Below are 21,243 nucleotides of genomic sequence, written 5' to 3' on the forward strand. Positions count from 1 at the left end.
GACCTACTTCATCAATATATAATTTTTTTTTGCCCAGGTCCTTTAGGACAGGGCTGGCAGTGGGGTGTGTGTGTGTGTGTGTGTGTGCAGGACTCAGGGTTTGGCCTTGGGGATGTGAGGGTGCAGGAGGCTGGGGGCGGGGAGTGTATGAGAGAAAGGGTTGGGGTGATGGTGGGATCCTGGTGTGTGTGTCCCATCTGAAATGTGCCTGTTCTCTCCTCACAACTCCCTTGGCCGCCAGAAGCCTTTTTTCCCTCCAGTCCTTCCCTAGCCACCAGGTACATTTTCTCTCACCCCAACCCCTCCATTCTCCCTCCAACCCCCTCCGTCAGCCACCACGAGCCTTCCTTCCCCTCCAGCCTCCTCCCCAGTCACCAAGGGCTTTTCTGTAAGTTGGAAGAAGAGGAAGCTGCACACCAAATTTGGTGGCCCTTGTTCTTACCATTTAGGAGGAGTTCTTAAACAGATGGACTCGCAGATAGACACACAAACTATCACACTCTAATCTATCTATATATCTGTCTGTCTGTCTGTCTGTCTGTCTATGGAAATCTTTGGAGATCATAAATAAGTAAGTGTTCATTAAATAACTAATGACATATTTTATCCAATTGAATTTTGCCAGCCAATCACGATATTATCATAGCTGATTATGTGGTTTAAAAGAATGTAACCAGTGAAAACTATTGTGTTGTGGAAATGAATTCAACTCCAAAGTTTAGGGATGTTCATCATTTTGGTTTAGGTCCATCTATAGCTTATTCATAAAAACAGCTAGAAAAGGACTAGTTTACTACATTATTAAGTGATAATAGGTTTAATAGCAATATCTCTTATAAAACACTGAAAGGTATTATTGATAAAAGAAAATGTGAACAAGAGATCGAGGGAAGAAGAGAGAGAGAAAAATATATGGAAAATACACAAGCGACAGCTAATTTTGTTCAATGGAATCCCCAGTTTTGAAACAGACTTGTTTCCTTCTGTGATACAAGTTAACCATTCCATATAATAAGAGGTTCCTCAGTACTGTTTCATACGCTAAAAACAACGGACTTGCATATACCTGAGCCTAAAAAATCCATTATTTTATGAAAGGCACAGAATAATCTGGAATAAATTTACTGAAATAACTAGTTACCTCTAAAGATTCGTAAAAATGACTGGTATTTAGCTCTAAGGACAACAGTATTCTCTTAAAATGATATGTGAAATGTTTGCAGTCATTAAAATGATCTAGTCTCCCATTGGCATTTCCCTGGGTAGCCTCAAGAGGGAGTTACTTTCAAGAGATAGCCACGAACAAGCAACTGAACTAACTAAAACAATCTGATCCGAACAATATTCATGGTTCAGAGTACCTTCCACATCTGGCTGTTGTATCTGTGAAGAAGTTTGCTTCTCTAGAGATAGTTTGTACTGTAGTATTTGGACATTGCATTGGACTTGAAATGGAGCCAGCTCTTCAGAGAGAGGTTGGATGGGGCCTTCAGTAGGCGAGGTTACTTCTGACAGTGGAAGAAAACATTGTCCTCACTCTGCGTTTGTAAGCAACAAGTAGCCAGAGGCAGTTTTATTACGAGCTGCAGCAAGAGAAAAACTGGTTCAGACGGGGAGGGGGAAGCCTCCCTCCCCCTCCGAGGCAGATCTTCAAATACAAGCAATTATGAAGCAGTTTATATACTGTCCATTAGATATAATAACAATTAGTCTCCTTCCCATTACAAACACCAATGGCTAACAGTTATTTTAGTTCCACCCAGATGCTCCTTATCTCAAGGTCCCTGCCAGAGTCAGCTTTCTATCCTTATCTCCGTATGGAGGTGAGAGGCAAAGGCAGCATCTAATTACAGATCTCTCGTTGTCAGGCCACAGACTTAGCCTGACTCTTGCTCTCTTGTTAACAAGACCAAGATGGCTGCACACAAATTTCCTTATTTCCTTTTCCTTCCCCCTCATGACTCTCTACTGCCCTTACTCATCATATGAAAAGGCCAGAGAAAATTACTAGGGATGGGGGAACTTTTAGTCTGAAACTTTTTTCAGTTGAAAATGCAGATTCAGTCACTCCAAAGCAATCTGTAAATACCTGTCAGTTTCATTGAATTGTTTCAGATGAAAAAACCCTAAACCAAAAATTCCAAATATTTGTCATGTTGTATTTTCAAGGGAAGATGCTTCAAATGTTTGTTTTGAAATGACTTTGTTTCAAAATTTCCTTTAATTTTATGAAAAGCAAACACATATGTTTGAAAATTAGCCAAATTGAAACAAACTATTTAGCTTTTAATGAAATTTAAAGTTTTGTTCCCCCACATTATTTTTTTTTTAACTCTCAATTTTTTTAAACTCTCAAATCGGACCTGATTTTTCTCTCTAATTTTTTGGAATTGCCAGGAAAATGAAATATCTCGTATTTTCTCAGCTCTATGTAATTTAACCATTGGAAAAATTTACCAAGGATTCTGGTAGTCTCCATCACTGGAAATTTTTAAAATCAAGATTGGATGTCTTTCCAACAGACATGCTTTTGTTCAAACAAGAATTTTTTGGGAGAAGGCCGTCTGATTTATGCAAGAGGCAAGACTCGATTATCACAACTGTTCCTTCAGACTTTATAATCTATGAAAATGAGTCTAATGATCCCTGGCTGTAGCAAAGTAAAATTAGGGGTGCAGTGAAATCGATGTTTATCATTTACTGACAGAAATCTACAAAGCCTAAATATGTTCAATCTTATTATACATGTCTATCTATATAGTCTAAAGCCTGCAAGGATCATGCTAATTATCTAGTTCTACTTCTTGCAAGATTATTGTCCGCAGGAGTCAGCTACATTTTACGTTAGTTGAACTGAATTAAAAATGAAACCTAGAGTAATATGGTGGCATGGAGGAAAAGGGAAAGTTTTCACAAACATTTAAGAAATGAAGTTGTAAATTTTGTGCTAATTACTGCTACTAGGTGGAAGTATTGTTTGGATTTTGTTTCTGTTTTTGGAAGGGTAGGATTGCTTTGTGAGGCACTACCATTTCAGTTTAGCACATGGAATCTGGAGTAGTTGTCAGGCTGGAGTTGTTCTTGTTTAATTTGCCACTACATCATTGCCTAAGGTAATATATGAGAGTTCAAGCATTTGTGACACTCATCATGAAAGTAAATTTTGGCTTCTCTCTCCACAGTTCTAGGAAAGGGTCCCTACAAACTGGTCAGCTACTTGGATGGAGAAGTCACGATGGCAGCCAAACTGTTGGGTGGTTATGTTTTCCCAGCAAGAGCAGAAGATTTAGTTCCAGGAGTAGCTGTGAACTTTATGCTGACTTCAGGATGGTATAAGCCTAAAGCACATGGTAAAGTCGCTGTAACCTTAAAATAAATACAGATAAAGACTGAGGGGGTAGCGAACACACATAACAAATTCTGCCCTTGAATATAGTCCTGCACCTGAGGGCAAAATTGCCCACAGATGTTTGCTCTGTAGCTATCTGCTGATTCTAAATTGTAACCATGTCAGCCAACTGCGGCAGTCAGTGTGTTTTAATTGGATGATTCCAGGGTTATAAATAGATACTTTTATTTTTCAAAACAACATTGTAAACTCCATATGACCAATGTGCTCGATGGCAGGAGAGAGGGATGGAGATGATTGGAAGGATTGATGTAACAACAGATGCTTCAGCTCACTCCTTGCTCAGCCACCTCTCATTTCCTCTGTCCTGGAGGGAGCCATCTGGAAGCAGAGCCTCTCCTTGCACAGGAATAGCACATCTCCTGAGTGACCTCCTCAAATCTTGCTTGCCTTTTCATACCAGAATTTCACCAGTTTGGCTGACAAAGAGGCCCTCTACCCCTTCAGAGGAGCATGCAGGATTTTTAAAAAATATTTTCAGTATTTTAGGATGTTGGTGAAATACTGCAGTTATTTGTGCATCCCATTTCCTGTCAGGAAAGTTGGTTATAATAAATATTTTAATGCTCCTTAACTTAAGATGCACCAGAAATGGCTGATCAGGTTCCTAGAAAGCTTGGCACAGACTCTGCACCTCTTGCTAGCCGTGAATCAATGTTCTTTGGTAGCTTTTCATGTGAGACCATAGAAAGGGGCATTATGGGTTGACTGAGGTTCTAACTAGTGAGTTTGGTCCCAGTGTAGAACTGTCCCAATGTTACATATTGGAGAATGCAGAGGGCCAGAGCTGTTACATGTGTTCTTAGCCTGTAGCAGGAATCTCAGTTTTGATGTACTAGGGCCTCGTATGCTGTCTTTGATTTGGGAGAAAGGGTCTGTCTCCTTTTCCAGCTATGTACAAATTTCTCCTACTTGGGTTTTGCCATGCCTACCAGGATGTGCAGACTCCATTATAACACTAATAGGATGTCATTTAGTCATCTGGCCTTGGAGAAGCCTACAAAATTGATATAACTCTTTCTTTGCATCATCAGCCCATTTATTTTGCCATTTCCTTTGTGATTATCCAGAGCAGCCACATAGATGTAATTTTATAAATTAGATAAGTCTCAAAGGGATAGCTGTATTAGTCTGTATCTACAAAGACAACAAGGAGTCCTGAGGCACCTTAAAGACTAACGGTATGTCTACACTGCATTCCTCTTTTGAGAGAGGAATGCAAATGTAGCTGAGCGAAATCGCAAATGATGCACAGATTTGAATTTCCCATGCTTCATTTGCATAATCGTGTCCAGGCACTATTTCGAAATACCCTATTTCGAAAAAAGAAATGCTGTCTAGACACGGTTATTTCGAAAGAAAACCCTTCTTTCGAAATTACCCTTAAACTTCATTTTATAAGGTGAAAGGGTAATTTCGAAAGAAGGGTTTTCTTTCAAAATAACCAGGTCTAGACAGCATTTCTTTTTTCAAAATAAGATATTTGAAATAGTGCCTGGATGCGATTATGCAAATGAAGTGCAGGAAATTCAAATCCGTGCTTCATTTGCAATTTTGCTCAGCTGCATTTGCATTACTCGCTTGAACGAGGAATGCAGTGTAGACATACTCTAACAGATTTATTTGGGCATAAGCTTTTAGTGCCTCTTTTGAAGTAGTTTTCACCCACGAAAGCTTGTTCCCAAATAAATCTGTTAGTCCTTTAAGGTGCTACAGGATTCTTTGTTGTTTTTATAAATAAATTGTATCTCAGGAAAAATAATTTTAATTTTGTTAGCTTCAGACAAGTGACAAAAGAAGACTGGGAGTTTTTGGTAACAAAGTAACACTTGTATACACAATAGGTCGGGGTGGGGAACTGCAGGCCCAGGGGCCAGATGCGGCCCCTGGCTTGCCTGGATCCAGCCCCCGACACTCAGGGCTTCCCTCCTAGCACTGGGGAATCCAGACCTACTAAGGGACTGGGCACACAAAATCTACTAGCCTAGATCCCACTGTGCTCTAGTGTGTAAGGGGAGTGTCTTTCTCCTTCTCAGTCAGGGGCCACATCAGCGAGAGTTTGGTTTTTGTTTTGTTTTTTGTTTTTTTGACTTCTCACTTGTGTGCAGCCCCTGACTGAGTTTTCTTTGCGGCTTCTGACCCAAAAAAGCTTCTCTACCTTGCAATAGGTGATATTAATCTCATTGCCAGTATATCTGCTGTTGCCAGTATTAGAAAAGATACTTTCTTCCATGCAATTCTATTTTTCAAATAAATAAATGTTGTCATCGTTGGAAGATAAGTGGTGCTCCAGAACCATGGTACAAAGCATAATAAAACATCTGTTTAATAGAGATTATTTGTTCTCTGTGCCTTATTTTAAAAGAAATATTATCCAGTCCTCAGGGGATAGTTGATTTTACAGTAGTTCTATGGTTATTTTAAACAGAATACCACAGTTTACAGAAAAATAAAATGAAGCAATACTGTTAACAACAGGTGCTCATAATAGACTCAGCTCTTTCATTGAGCAGTACCTTATTCTGCAAGTGGTCCAAAGGAAATTAGCTTGAAATCAAGGAGACTGTTTTAGGGGTAAAACACTGGTCAGCCTGTATAAGGTTGTGACAGTAGAGCTGCTACTAAAGACAGGAATATTCCAGATCTGTTTTTAATGTTATTTGTCCTGAGGATGACTGGAGAGCTGGCTGCTTTGAAACTGAAAAACATGATCCTATAAGCTGAATGTAAAATGCATTTGAGTTACTTCATTTTAAATGAATAATTAAGCTTTTGAGCTTTAACTTTGGATACATGTAAGGCTAACAGAGGGAGTAAACTGAAGTTATATGCTCACTGTGGGCTAGATTACTATACCCTCCTTGTGACAAGCACCTTACCATGCATAACAGTCATGCCAAATTATTGGGACAGCAAGGTATTCAGTGTGAGGTAAGGCAGCAACCTGTGTGAATATTAAATATTTTTCCTTAAAACAACTGGGCCAAATTCATCCTTACTGTGGATTCCAATGGTATTGACTTCAGTGATGTTACACCAAAGGTAAATCTGGCTTGTTCTGCTTAGTTCAGTGATTGTGTTGTGGTTTTTTTTCAGATCCCAACTTGGTTTCATTTGAAACAGCTGATAGGCCAAATTATTTTCTTCATTTGGCTTCCAATGGTACCCTGCTTCTTTCCAAATGGGAAGAAAGTGAAGAGTTCCATAACAGATCAACCTTTGCCATCCACAAGAACACATGGCTCCCAGGATACAGTTCCTTTGAATCATTTGCAAAGCCAGGATCCTTTATCCACATTTCAGCTTCCTCAATTACTCTTTTGAAATACCAGCATTCAGAGGCATTCAGACAGTCTGCTCTTTTTAAACTTGTAGGTAGGTACTAAAATTTGTATTTTACAAACCATAATTAACTACTTTAACCACATTTTGAAAGGGAGAGCTTTGTGGGTCATGTTCTGCCCTCCTCTGAAACATCCAGCCGTAAATCTTTAGAATGGAATTACTCAGATTTACACTGGTATAACTGCTAATTTTTGGTCTGATTCTTCTTCCTCACTTCTATTCTGCAAGTAAGGAATAACTCTATTGAAATTTATGGAGTTACACTAGCACAAAACTAGTGTAAATAATAAGAAGAATAAGGGTCATTTGACATTATAAACAATGGGGAAACATAAAATGAAATTTAAGGGAGCATGTGATATAGTAATGGTAGCAGAGGGGAAGTTTATTTCACTTATGTTCAACAGCTTGTAAAATACCCATGATTGCATAGAGTCAAACTTGCAATAGAGAAAAGTGGAATAAAGAGATCTATTTGCAGAGTGGGATATAATAAAACACATATAGACATCAGATTTTAAAAAAAAGTGAAAATAAAGCAGCTGAAGGAATGAGAACCAGATTGTGGTAATGATTATAGTGATGGTGAATCTAGAAGGATGCAGTAAAGAGACACCATGATGAGGTTCCCTGGAAGAAATATTTTTCTTTTCCCAATAATTCGAGGTTAAGGAATCTTCTTATTTAATTTTTTGCATAAAGGTTCCTGAATTGATTTTTGCAGAGAGTTGTTTGTGCTGATATGACTCTAATATCACAGTAAATACACTGAAATACAACCTGGTTCATGAAGCCTAAATCAGTACAATCTGAATGATAATGTAGAGTAGTGCTGTTCAGATTTTTTTTCTGTAGAAAACTTTTTTCTGTAGAAATTTAGAGGATTTATTGATTTTTTTTCAATTAAAAATTTAAAAAAATGGAGGAAAATGTTTCATTTGTTGAAACCCCAATTTTGGTTGGAAAAAAGTTTCATTGGAAATTTTTTGACAAGTTTTCAATGAAAGTCTAGGTCTTACCATGGTAGTGATTAGTGTCCTTTTTGTGTATGAGTCTCTGACAATAGATCTCTACAGCATTGCTCCTATTCCAGGGACTAAAAAGGCTTCTGTTCAGAGCTGCTGGCCAAGACTCAAGTACATAACAATGGCACTTTAAAGAACACAGTATTTCAGAAGAGGAAGAAGATAATCACTCTGTAGTTGTTTCTTTTATTTTGTACTGCCATTTTGTAAATTATATATGGGCCTCAAATGTAAAATTGAGATCCTGAATTCAAACTCCTTCTTCTTCCCCCACACTTCCCAAAAACATGGAGGGCATTTGGATCTAGAGCCTGGATTCATGTCCATATCAAATGTACCTACAATGATTTTATTCCCGTGGAAAGGTAAGCATAAAGAATGAAGCATCACTTGTAATGTAGAGGGAATTCCTGTGAAAAAGCTAAATGGTCCTTACAAAGAAATGTAAATGTTTTATTTTCCCCACCACCATGATTTTCTTTGCAGGAGTTATTTATTGATCACTTAAGCTCTAAGGATGTGGATAAAACCAAAGAGGAAAAAATTCACTTAAAGCTTAATGGGTCTGATTATCTGATAGATGCTAAGAGCCCTTAATGCCCATTGACCCAATTGCTTTTTCACAGAGCTGTGCATGAAAGGCTCTGTGTTATGTGGCAGTAATCCCTTGCATGACCTAGCTATATGCCAACTCATTTGGTTCTGAGGCTGCTCAGTCCAGTGCAGAAAGAAATGTGGAAGCAATGTGCTCCTTTCATGGTGTGCAGGGGAGTAGGGAGCTCAAGCAAATGGACACAAAGGCTGCCCCAAATAACAGTACATAAAAATGGCGCTGCTTCAGGGGAGTTAGAGAGTGGAAAGACTGTTTGGAGATGTCACTGGGAGAACAGCGTTTGGAGGTCTTACCCTTTTTTCTGCCTTGTGATTGCCATAGGGAATGGCGAACCTTCCGTCCAGTTGATCCCATCCTACAGTCCCTGACAGTCATTCTATTCTGGAAGTATCAGCCAAGTAACCCATTCGTTATAGCCAGCTATGACGAAAACCAATAAAGGAAAACCTGTTCCTCTATCCCCTTCCATACCCAGTGGGGAATCTCACAGAGGTGCTGGCTTTTATGATGTCATCCCTTTTTTAGTGCTTCAGCCACCATATTGTGGAATTTGGCACAGGGAGTGGGAGGGACAGAGACAGATTTCCCATTGGGGCCCATATATCTATAGGTGATTATTAAGAAGATAAAGATCCAGTAATACAGTGAAACTGTTGCAGTCTCTGTGCTGTATACATGTGAAGGGCCTGGATTTGATAACCAAAATGTCAGGAACAGATTTTTAAGATTGTTGAGATTTCTGAGGGCGCAAAAATGTATGAGAGAGTTTTTGGTGGGAAAAACAGAAAGAAGGAAGATGAGAGAAGATGACAGAGATAGTACAGTGACTGGGAAGGGGAGCTGAGAGGGAAGGAGTGTTGAAAGGAGAGGGGTAAGAGCCTGGATACTCAGGAGGAGGAAGAGAACCCAATACAGGGGAAAAAAGAGAATGAAAAACAAAGATTACATACTGTAAAAAATTATGATGAGTGGAAAAGACACAAGAAAACATGGTAAAAACATAGTAGAAGAAAATAATAGAGTGACGGGAAAGACAAAAGAACAATTCAAGGCAGACAAAGTATTTTTAAATATTTGTACTTAGTATAAATATAGATGCAATGTGATGTAACAAATAATGAGAACTGCAATTTTTTAATGGATGGGACAGAATTCACTTAAGTTCAGCCCTGGCTGGTTATGATGTTTTTCTCTTGATTCTACCTTTTTTTTTAATGTGAGGTATAATTCTGCTCCTTGTAGTTGCTACCCTTCTATTTTCCCTCTGTGGTTGGAGCTATCACTGTCCCCATTTTTATTTTGAAAATACGGTCACTTTACATTAGTAACTTCCTTAATATGACTTAATGTGCAAACTGCTTAGTCAAAGTCACAAGCCCTTTCAGCTCCATACCCCGAAAATATCTTCAGAAGGTACAAAATGCAGTTTCCTGAGTTCTCAGCAATGCAGGTTTTTATGAACACATCCATCTTGTGCTGTGCTCTCTGCACTAGTTCCACACTGAGTGGAATTCAGTTCATGGTCTCCATCTTGATATTCAAAGCTTTCCATGGAACTGGGCCTAATTACCCAAGAGATCACCTTGTTCTCTGTGACATTGACCTCCCATTACATCTATATTGTAATGGAAAAATGGAACTCTTAAAGAGCAGGGACCATGAACACAGGGGTTATGAGACCTTCAGAGCTGGATCTAGACTATGGAAATTACTCCCACAAAAACTGATAGGAAACAAACAATAAAGCCCATAAAAATCAACCTATTTTTCCTGATGATTTTTGTTATCTGTTTGTTTTTAAATACTTGGGAGCTCCTGTTATATACTATAGTGAGGCGGGGCCTTATAAAAACTTACCAAGAGATAAAAAGCCATATTACCTGCAAAATAAAATATACCAGTGTGTTCATAAGCTAACATTTCGTTCAGCATCGCCTTGCCTTGATCCAAATCAGTTATATTGAATATTTTTAATCTAGACATTCTTTATGGCCCTCAGTGGCAATTATTGCTTCCTCAACATGAAGGCTTGTGTGGTATTCAAAAGTCATTAAAAATGTACATTATTTTTCATACAGTAAAGATTTTTGTGCTATCATTTTAAATGGATCAGTAACGTGCTTACTGCTGCGGTAGGAGTATGTTCATAGATACCCCTCCAGTGCAAATATGTGATACCAGTCCTTCATATTCTGTCTCTGAAATAGCCTTTTCAAGCAAAGGAGGAAAATGAAATATTGCAGCAAGTGAGGCATCATTTGTCTGTTGTACAGTTACCATTATAAATCCCTACTGTTAAGCACAGACAGATCTGAAACAGGCACTGACTTATATGACAGAAGAGACCAACTGTATGCCTTATGGAGCACCCTGTTATCAAAACATTGAATTAAAGTGTTAATGGTGGCATTGTGAATCTGCCCATGTCTTTGCGGTACATTATGATGACAGCCTAATGCAGCTGTTGACTGGCACACTCCAACTTCATGAAAAATGACAGATTTTGTCATTGCCAAATGCCTGTTGCCTCCTGACAAATGCCTTTAATCACAGAGCTGCTGAAGTTTTGAATGGCAGAGTATATGCAGCTAATGCTATTACCACAATGTTCGTAAAACATCTCAAGCAAAGGCCTCTTTTTGGACATAACAAAAATGTTTCCTTGATCTTTGAGGGGGGAATGAAGAAAGTTTAAAAAGTGCTACAATTCTCAGTGGTCATGCACTAACGCCGAGTTGTATGTCTTTTCAAGTGTGAAGTTTTTGCCCTCCAGTCATTATGCCAAAAAATCCTATCTATGTCAATGGAAAACTGAAACAATTTACCTCAGCAAGTGGGATCAGATCAAATGATCAAGAGGCATTTCATTAATCACCACATCCGAAGGTTTGGGTTTCAGAGTTTTATAAGTAGAGAAACATAGGGCTCGAATCTTTCTCCAGTGTACTTTCACAGGGCTCAGTCTGCTGATGTAGGGTAATTACATGGTCTAAAAATATAGCAGCATTTGTTTAAGTTAATGGAAAAGTTACACCGGCTCCAGAGAGCAGAGGCAAAGGCAGATTGAGTTTCCTGCTGACTATTGTAAATGCTTTGCATATTAGATCAGAAACTTTCCAACTGAGAACTGCTATTCCTGAGGAACCAGAGGGTAAATACTGGGAGCAGAATAATAGGCCTTCTAAATCTCTTGGCCAGAAAACTCTTCATGAATCCTCTTCATGTTTTATGACGCACATTCAGAAGGAAGAATTTTTAATGACCCAATTGCCACTGCAATAGATACATACATATTTGTCTGAAGTCTGCCAAAGAGTCACTCCTTCTAGTTGCATAGCAATAAATACTGAAGTACTGAAATGCATTGGATATAAATAACACATGTGATGAAGTACTGCAATACATTTTTCACAACCGACCAAGTGAATTTGTAAATCAAGTTGCTTCAGTCGTGCTCGTCAGCCGCTCCTATTCCTGCAAATGTCTGAGTGATCATGTTGTTCATTGAATTTTAATATCCTGTGCAAAAATGTTCATGGGGAAACAAACTTTAAATTTGCACGTGCTACAGTTTGGACTAGCGGTGCATGTATGCACATCCAATTGAGTAACAGTAAGATTTCCTAACCAATCATATGTAAGTGCACAGATCAAATATCAAATGATAACAATCAATCCATAGAACAATACATGTGAATCTTTTGAATAACAAATAAATATGAGGAAATCATGATCTTTTTACAGATATATTTATTGTGTCCTTCAAACGTTTGTTCTTGATAAGGCACTGCAATTTCTGACAAATAGTTTTTCATCTGAGCATCTAAAAGCATTTTACTAACTTATGTGTGTAACTACCTAATATCCATGTGCTCAAAGTGGTAATATCCTCATTTTACTGATAAGCGAAGTGAGGGATGGAGAATTTAAGTGGTTTGTCTAAGCTCATATGGAAATTCTGCAGCAAAGCCCAGTATAGCATTCAGAAGAACAGAGTGCTAGACTTTTGCTGAATGCATAGAATTTTACTTTGATAAACATTTGTTACTTTTGCCAATCATAATTTTAATAACTTCTAAGACATAGGCATGCGATACAGTCAGTGAAGATTTATATTTGAGACAAGTATTGGATTTCCTTAGTTTATTTTAATGATTGTGTATCTTGTACACCAAGAAAGGATGTTGTATAACTGAAAATTAAATTGATTTTTAAGATACAGAATTTCTTTCTTTTTGATGAAAGCGTCTTTCATACTTAGATTGTATGTACATTTTGATAATCAGTGTGCACTTCATTTATCTTTGTTTCCTTCTGTATGACAAGATGGGTAAAGTATTATCTTTTATTAGACAAACTTCTGTTGGGGAAAGAGGCTAGATTTTGTGTCTACACAGAGCTTTTCTTCAGGTCTGGGAAACAAACTCAGTATCACAGACCACTGAATAAAACAATGGAAGATATCCCTCTGTAAAAGGCATTCTTTTAAATGTCCTTTTTATAAGTCATATTGAGGTGTCCTTGAGTTTACACTGAGCTTTTCTGTTTTGTTTAAGTCCAAGTGATCATTATTCTGGGGTCTGATGCTGAGGGAGCTACTATGTACCTGCAAATCCCAAGTAAGTTAATGAGAACTGCAGGTTCTCAGCATCTGACAGCAGCAAGCTGTCTTCATATTGGTGTCTTCATATTGGTGTCATAACCTTCTGCTACTAATATCACAAATGGGCATTTCACATCCTGAATTTGTCTGAATAATCATGAAGAGATTAATCTGTGGGGATAGCAACAGTATATGCCTCAAACATCCCATTATCAACTGTGAGGTACTTAAGGCAATGATACCTGGGATCTAGATAACTATGTTTTGCGGTTGATTATATTTTGAGTGGGCAAGCAATTCATTCTGCCAGTGGCATGTGCCTTCGTGCTGCAGTGCAAGAATTTAAAATACATGAGTGCAGGTGGTTGGAACTTACATGTGAGTAGATAGTTTCATGCTCCTAAGCATGTATCTGTAGAGCTAGCCAATCTAAGTGGTGGATCAGTGTTGAATTGCTTTTTTAAGTTGATAGTAATGACTATCACTGTCTGGATTCTAAGAAGAAAGTGAAAACCAACACTAGCAGATTGTATCAAAAGTCAGGAAGGCATTAATATGTGAAAACCTAGGGCCTAATGCAGGGTGGGCAAATACCCGCCCACAGGCCAGATCTGGTCTTCCAGGGTAAGCCTCTAGTGAGCTCTCACCACTATATTTACCTGCTCCTCCACAGGTATGGGCGATCGCATCTCCCATTGGCCACTGGTAACCATTCCCAGCCAATAGGAGCTTCGGGAAGCAGTGTCTCAATCTATGCTGCGTCCCACCACTCCCATTAGCCGGGAAAAGTGATCTGCTGCCCACAGGAGCTGCAACTGCCGATACCTGCAGAGGCGCAGATCAATATAGTGGCAGCGATCTGTCCACCCATGGCCTAGTATATAAAGGACATAGTATTTTTCCAGTACCCAAACAGCTGACCATGCTAAATAGGGGGTTTGAAAAAATATCATTTCTTTTTTGCAAAGTATATGTATGCCCAGATTCACATTAGAAATTTCTATCCTAACATGCGATTGATTTACTGACATGCTCAGCTGTTCTTCAGGTAGTAGAAACACGGGCTTGCTTAATTCGTAAACTGGAAGAATTGTCATCCAGATAATAACTCATTATTCTGTAAAGGATCTATCATTTCACTGGATAGAAAGCAAATTAGGATGGACTTCATCAGAAAGTTGTGATGTGCCTGGCAAGGAATCATGAAGCTCCTCAAGTTGCAACATGAGCTGCTCAGGGAAAAGACCTGATAGAGAATTTATGGTGCTCATTTGGAAATGACACTAATAAATCTTAAGGCACAAGAACTCCCAAAATATGATTTGTAGCTTATGATACAAATTGGCTGAAGTGATGTTATATTTAGAAGCCATCTGATCTGAATGTGCAAGTTAACACACTAGTCTAGTAGGAATCCCATCCGGTGGGACCTCGTACAAGAACATAGATACATGGACCTGTCAGGGATGGTCTAAATAATTCTTAGTCCCGCCATGAGTGCAAGGGATGGGACTAGATGATTTGCAAGGTCCCTTCCAGTCCTAGGATTCCCCTCAACACTTCTGCACTAGTGCTACTCACAATATGATTAACTAAGTGTGTGTTTGCCTTTTACACCACAATTAGCATTTTACACTACAGATTTTGGTACAAAATCTCCTTCTGGTACTCTACTCCCATGCAGCTTTTTGCATTAATCTCGTTTTCTCCCAAGGGATAAGTATAGTATTACTTTCTGATCATTGGAAGGTATATCCTTTGTCTCATCTATCCCTCTGGAGGCATTTTAGTAGCTCACATAAGTGATTAGATGCACTCCTTTTGTAATTTATACACAAAAATCTAACTTTACTAAGTTTGACATTCTCATTTGTCTGAAATTCCCTGACTAGAATGGAAACTCTCTAGTGGCCACACAAGTTTTCTTTGCTAATTGTTTACTCAGCAACATTCATAACCACTCATTACCTACCCGTGATTTTGGAAAAAATGGAGAACAAAACTCATAGACCTGCACCCCTGTGTTACTAGATCCTGTTTGAAAACATTGTGACTATGGAGCACTTGCCACCTGCCCTCAAGTTCTCAGTTCTCCAGATTTTACAGATAGGGAAAGCATGCAATACTTTGAAAATTTAATAATTATCCCTTTATTTTGCTTGGGGCAAGAGTCTAACATCAGCCTGTTAGTCCCAGATGACTTGGTCTGGAGAAATAAACTGTTTGGTTTCACTGTAATAGATCATGTATAAAGCTTGGAATTTATGTTGTTAAGTGGGGGGTAGGTAGTCTGACTAGCAAGAATGCTACTGGAATATGGTGCTGTGTGCTAGTCACCTGCTTTGATTTGGTGCACCTGCCTCATTGAATTTTCCCCACCCCATGATTCTGTTGATTGACTTACTCCTCTGGAGTCCTTCATGAGGGCCCAACATTCAGTGTCATTCCTATGTTGTATTTTAAAAAGGAATCCAATATTTTGATGGTAGGTTGAATTGAAGGGTGAGATGCATGATATTAATATATGTTTGTATAGGTGTCTCAACTAAATGCTTAACGTAAGGCTATTTGGGAGAAAAGCATGCGTGTTACTATTCCCCCTACTGGTCTCTGTGGTGTTATAAAATGTTGTGAGTGGTTTGAGAAAAAAGTACTGTGAAATATGTAGAAATAACTACTCAGTCATCTAGACCTCCTAATAATTTCATAAGAGTGCCAATGGCTGTCCCATTTCGGAATTAGAAATTGCACAAACACAGGCAAAAATAGATACATATTCTGGGGAAAAGGAAATAACAGCATTTTAAAGGTATTTTCTCCAATTGTGGTTACTGTTTTCATGGAATATTTCAAGCACATACCTTGTCTGTCTACTTCTCTTGTGTTTGGATGAAGGAAGTTATTGTGGCCCATATGTTGCATAAAGACTAACAATGGCAGGTTATTGAGTCCACAAGGACACTCTTTGCAGGGTTAGGAATATCTATTGTATTTTATTAATTCTAACTGTGGACATGTAAAACTGTTAGCAGGGGAAATGGTTTGAAGGACAGGATATTCCAAGTGCAGGACATTTCCATAAAGCAAGAAATTAATGTATGAAGCCAGTGTGAGAGAGACCTTTTTTTCCATGTGCAAATAATCCTTTATAATCTCCTCATATATGGTATGTCCCTATGCCATATATCCTTCCACCTCCGGGCTCCTGCCTGCATATCAACTCTGTTTACATAAAATATAAAAAAATCTACTTGTTATTGAGAATTGTATGTAAAGAATTCCCTCTTCTCCCATCACTATCAGATTTAAGCCATGGCAGCTTCTTCCACTGGAACAGGACACACATAACGTATAGAATATGTAATAATATATAGAATATGTAACTTAGTAACAACAAAACCAGTGTTTTTCATAGAAATAAGAATTCAGGGATATTGTACGGACTGGTAATGCTAGAGGATAACACTAGATGGCAACAGATATATTTTTAGTGTAGAAAATGCGGAAGATTCAAAAACTTGGGTTTACTTATTTTCTTCTGTGCTGTGAGAATTATTACTTGTATCTAGCTAGAAGGGGGTTGTATTGCTTGTAATAATATATTCCCTACCCATCAGTGAAGATATGTCTAGGCTGAAGAGAGAAAAAAAATCTGAAGTACTTTGGAAAATGATTGTATGCCTCTGAACAGGTGTAAAATAGCAGTACATTAAAGACCCTGAAACTTCAATCTTCACTCAAGCAAAGATCAGTACTTTTTGGGGGGGCAGGAGTCCCTGCGTATGGTTGTATCTATAAAATACAACCATATGCTGTAGCAAAATATATTTTCAAGTAACAAACGTTGCCTCCTCATCACTAAAACAGCCTGTGCAGTAGAGCTACTCTACGCCAGGTTGCGCCGGGGGCATTATCGGGCCTGGTGTCCAGTTTAATGTGCTAAGGAAGGATTGCACTAATGGAAGGGTGACCCGCTTTTGGCCAAGGTTTTCTCGTGACCCAGTGGAAGAAAATGGTTGATGCCTGCGGCCCAACATAATTCGATGAAAGTGTGAGCTCTGAGGTGGGTCTGAGGATGAGAGCTTTGGAGTATAGGAGGGGACTCTGGCTTGGGTGGGGGGCTAGAGCTGGGGCAGGAGGGGTTTACCGTGAACGGCTCTCAGTCAGTGGAGCAGCACAGGGGTTAAGGCAGCTTCCTGCCTCTTCTGGCATCGCAAACAATGCTGCGCCCCAAAAGCAGCCAACCGCCAATGGGGGTGTGAGGTAATGCTCAGGGCAGGGGCAGTATGTAGAGCCAAATGTACTCTTCCCCACTCCCCCGCCTAGGAGCCAAACTTACGGTACCAGGGTAGGGGCAGGTAGCCTGCCTTAGCAACCCTACTGCTCACTCTGCAGCAACAACACCTAGTGCCTGACATTCCACAACCCAGTACTGGGTTGTGATCCCTCATTTGAAAACCACTGGCTGATGGCATAGAGACAACAGAGAGGCTCATATAATGCACTTACCCTACTCCCACTGCCAGTGCAACCAGAGAACAGAGCCTTGGGCTAGGACACTGCAGTGATATGCAGATTCCTGGATACATTTTTGATTCCCTGTAGTTGTTGGAGTTTGCCGGAGCTTTGAGAAGCCTGGATGCTAATCTAACATTGTCCTTGGGATTAGCACACAAATGGATACAGCAGAATCAGGCAAACAGAAAGGAGAACTGGAAAAAATGCTCAGTTTGGAATGAAGGAGGTGCCAGGGCTCAATCAATTATTTTTTTAAAAGTTTCCTAACTAATGCAGCCAAGAGCATACTGGCAATCAAAATAGGCCCGGGAAATGGGTTGAGAACAGCCCTCCCCAAGCCAGAGTCCCCTCCTATACTCCAAAGCTCTCATCCTCAGACCATGACATCACCCCTGCGTGCCCCTCAAGCCCCGCCCTCTTTCCCTGCATCATGTCCGGCATGCGGTGCAGGCGGAGCGTTGGGCTCTGTGTGCCGCATTCAGCGCAGATGCGAAGCTACTCGGAGTGAGGGCAATGGCGTGCGGACACAATGGCCCACCGGATGACGGCCCACCGGGAAATTCCCAGTATCCCACTGGGCCAGTCTGCCCTTGAATGGAGCAAACTCAGAATTGCTGGGGCTATGAGCTGCTAAGAACAGAGGTTAAAGGGCTCAGCCTGTCAAGCCCCCACACAAATTAAGCATTGGCTTTAAATAATCTTTGTGTGTATATATGCACACACATGCACGCACACACCGAGCTGAGGTGGCTGGTTTATACTTCCCCCTTTATTTGTTTTCTTAAGATTTCCTTCTATGAATTGACAGCATTATTTAATTAAAATTGTGACAGCACAACTTATTGATGAAAGTTTCCCAAATTCCTTCTCTTGCTCCTGTGCAAAAGTTTCATACTTTCTCTACCTGCATTCACTAATTATATTTCAATTTTGTGATTTTAATACCTTTTAATAAACGCTATCCCACAAAGACATTACTATGGTGATACAGGTGATTTTTTAAAATTCACCATACTATTGATTTAATTTATCAGGACACCCCATTTTAGGTGATATGGGAACTCTGATTGTAGTTTTGCAAGATCCGGAGTGATTCTTGGTCATTTTAAATAGGAGAAATGTAGACCATACTCCTGCATATATCTTAATGGCTTCTCACGCTAAGGGTCACCTATCATTCGAGCCCGAAAAGTATTCTCTGATTCAGTTATAGTCCTCTTTTAAAATGTTGACTTTTTACTGTTTCTGAAAATGTCAACCATTAGTCTTGTATTTTTTTTTAAATTTAATGATTTCTGATTATTTGCTTGTGTGAAATGGAGTTTATTTTTTTCTCTCAAAAATAAAAGCAGTTGCATTGTACAAACCTTCTGGAAATCTTATATTGGCTAATTTTGCATGCCAAATAAATGTCTCTTTCTGATGCAATCTATTTTCAAAATATCATAAAAGTAGCACATTAAATAAAATGGCATGTTCTTATAAGTCCTTCATAGTAATGAGACCAGTGAATAACATTACTCACATTGGTATCATGTTGTTTCTCCACTGAAAATCTACAGCAGTTCAGCAAAAGGGGGAGGGATAGCTCAATGATTTGAGTATTGGCCTTCTAAACCTAGGGATCTGAGTTCAATCCTTGAGGAGGCTATTTAGGGCACAAATCTGTCAGGGATGGTACTTTGTCCTGCTGTGAAAGCAGGAGACTGGACAGGTCCTTTCCAGTTCTCAGAGATAGGTAATCTCAATTAAATTCTAAGAGTTATTAGAAAAGTTAAATAGTTTATTCATTTGTGAGGATTGTTTTAAAAATTCTTCTGAACTGTTTGTCAATTCTTGTTGCACTGTGAATCTTCATTGTTTTAGTATGCACTAGAAAACAGATGCCAGTATGTTAATTAGAATGTTGTGTCACAGTTTCTACTGCATGGCATAAAAATTGTCAGAGATTTTTCGAGAAATAGATGTGTAGAACCAAAATGAACCTTTTAAGTGTGCCCACCCTAGAGTAGTAATAGAGACGTAGCTGTGTTAGTCTAGTCTCGCTGAAACAAAAAACAGGACTAAGTAGCACTTCAAAGACTAACAAGATGATTTATTAGGTGATGAGCTTTCGTGGGCCAGACCCACTTCCTCAGATCAAATTGTGGAAGAAAATAGGCATGACCATATATACCAAAGGGGATACAATCAAAAAAAGTGAACACATATAAAAAGGACAAATCAGATTTCAGAACAGAGGGGGGATGAGGGAGAGAGGTAAATGTCTGTGAGCTAATGATATTAGAGGTGATAATTGGGGAAGCTATCTTTGTAATGATATCATTAGCTCACAGACATTTACCTCTCCTCCCCTCATCCCCGCTCTGTTCTGAAATTTGATTTGTCCTTTTTATATGTGTTCACTTTTTTTGATTGTATCCCTTTGGTATATATGGTTGTGCCTATTTTCTTCCACAATTTGATCTGAGGAAGTGGGTCTGGCCCACGAAAGCTCATCACCTAATAAACCATCTTGTTAGTCTTTAAAGTGCTACATAGTCCTGTTTTTTGTTTCACCCTAGAGTGTGTATATGTGTATGTATAATTAAATATATATGTGTACATATGTATATTGGTATATACATATGTCTCTGTATAATAAATTATGTGTTCTTCCAGATGCCAAATTTAAGTTCCCAGCCCATTCTACATGTGAGTGGCGTTATGATGCGTGTAGAAGCCCTTGTTTCAAAACATGCAGAGACCCTTTGGGACAAAACTGTCAGGATGTACCAAAGTAAGTACCTATATTTCTCTAGAATAAAAGTACATAATTTTAGTAATATTTATATAGTATGGTAAGTATATACGGCACTGGATATAGTTCAGTGCTGTGGTATTGTATTAATTTATCAAAGTTCAGTGGAGGAGGAAGTCATAGAGTGGAATTGTAACTATTGCAGCAGCTACATTAATGTGATGTCCTTGAATGGCAGTAAACAGGTGCCCATAGCCAGAAACTAGAATGTATCAGATTTGCTGCCTCTTTCAAGATAGTGAGTATTCTAAATTAAGAGTATAATTGAAATGATGTGATAGTCAGTTGATATCAAATAGCGCTGGTTCTGCTCCTCTCATGACAGCATTGCAGTAACTGCATCTGTCCCTAACGAAGCTATTGAACACCATTTTGTTCCAGAGGGCATTGGCTCTCTGACACTTCTAAATGAAAGTCTTTATCATTGGAAGGACCAACCTTCATTCCAAAGTTAGAGAGACACATAGTTCACATGTTAGCTCAGATCTGCAGGAATGGAAATGATGTCATTCACATCCCCAAAGAAATTTCCTGAGCTGATGAGCATTAGAAAGGTCCATTCTCAGGATTCTATGCCTCAGGTTCTTCAGGAAGGTAGACTGCTTTCCTAAAATGAAATACTTAGTATGTAACTGTGCTTCTCTTTTAGAGTGGAAGGATGTGTCCCCATGTGTCCTCCCCATATGGTGTTGGATGAAGTCACTCAGAGATGTGTTTATTTTGAAGATTGTATGTTCAAACATTTTCATTTTATTACATTTAATTTGATATTTAATTTATGGCATTACTAGCTACCTAAAGTTGTGTAGCCAGAACTTTCAAACATGGGTGCCTACAGTTAGACATTTCAGTCCATATTTAGCAACCCACATAAATGGTTTGATTTTTTTCAGAGATGGGAACCCCTGCAATATACTGAGTTAATATCAG

General features: G+C 39.0%; 1 protein-coding gene across 1 annotated transcript in view; it reads left to right on the top strand.

Annotated features, from left to right (window-relative positions):
• The window catches only part of OTOG (otogelin), a 172,790-nt gene that overhangs the window by 101,326 nt on the left and 50,221 nt on the right, over positions 1–21,243 (top strand). Inside the window, exons 32-35 of the mRNA XM_075928087.1 lie at positions 3,183–3,350; positions 6,506–6,784; positions 20,175–20,292; positions 20,963–21,042. Of these exons, the coding sequence (XP_075784202.1) occupies positions 3,183–3,350; positions 6,506–6,784; positions 20,175–20,292; positions 20,963–21,042 (645 nt within the window). The remainder of the gene's footprint in view (positions 1–3,182; positions 3,351–6,505; positions 6,785–20,174; positions 20,293–20,962; positions 21,043–21,243) is intronic.

This window comes from Pelodiscus sinensis, chromosome 4 (genome assembly GCF_049634645.1).
Source record: "Pelodiscus sinensis isolate JC-2024 chromosome 4, ASM4963464v1, whole genome shotgun sequence".
NCBI classification, from domain to species: domain Eukaryota; kingdom Metazoa; phylum Chordata; order Testudines; family Trionychidae; genus Pelodiscus; species Pelodiscus sinensis.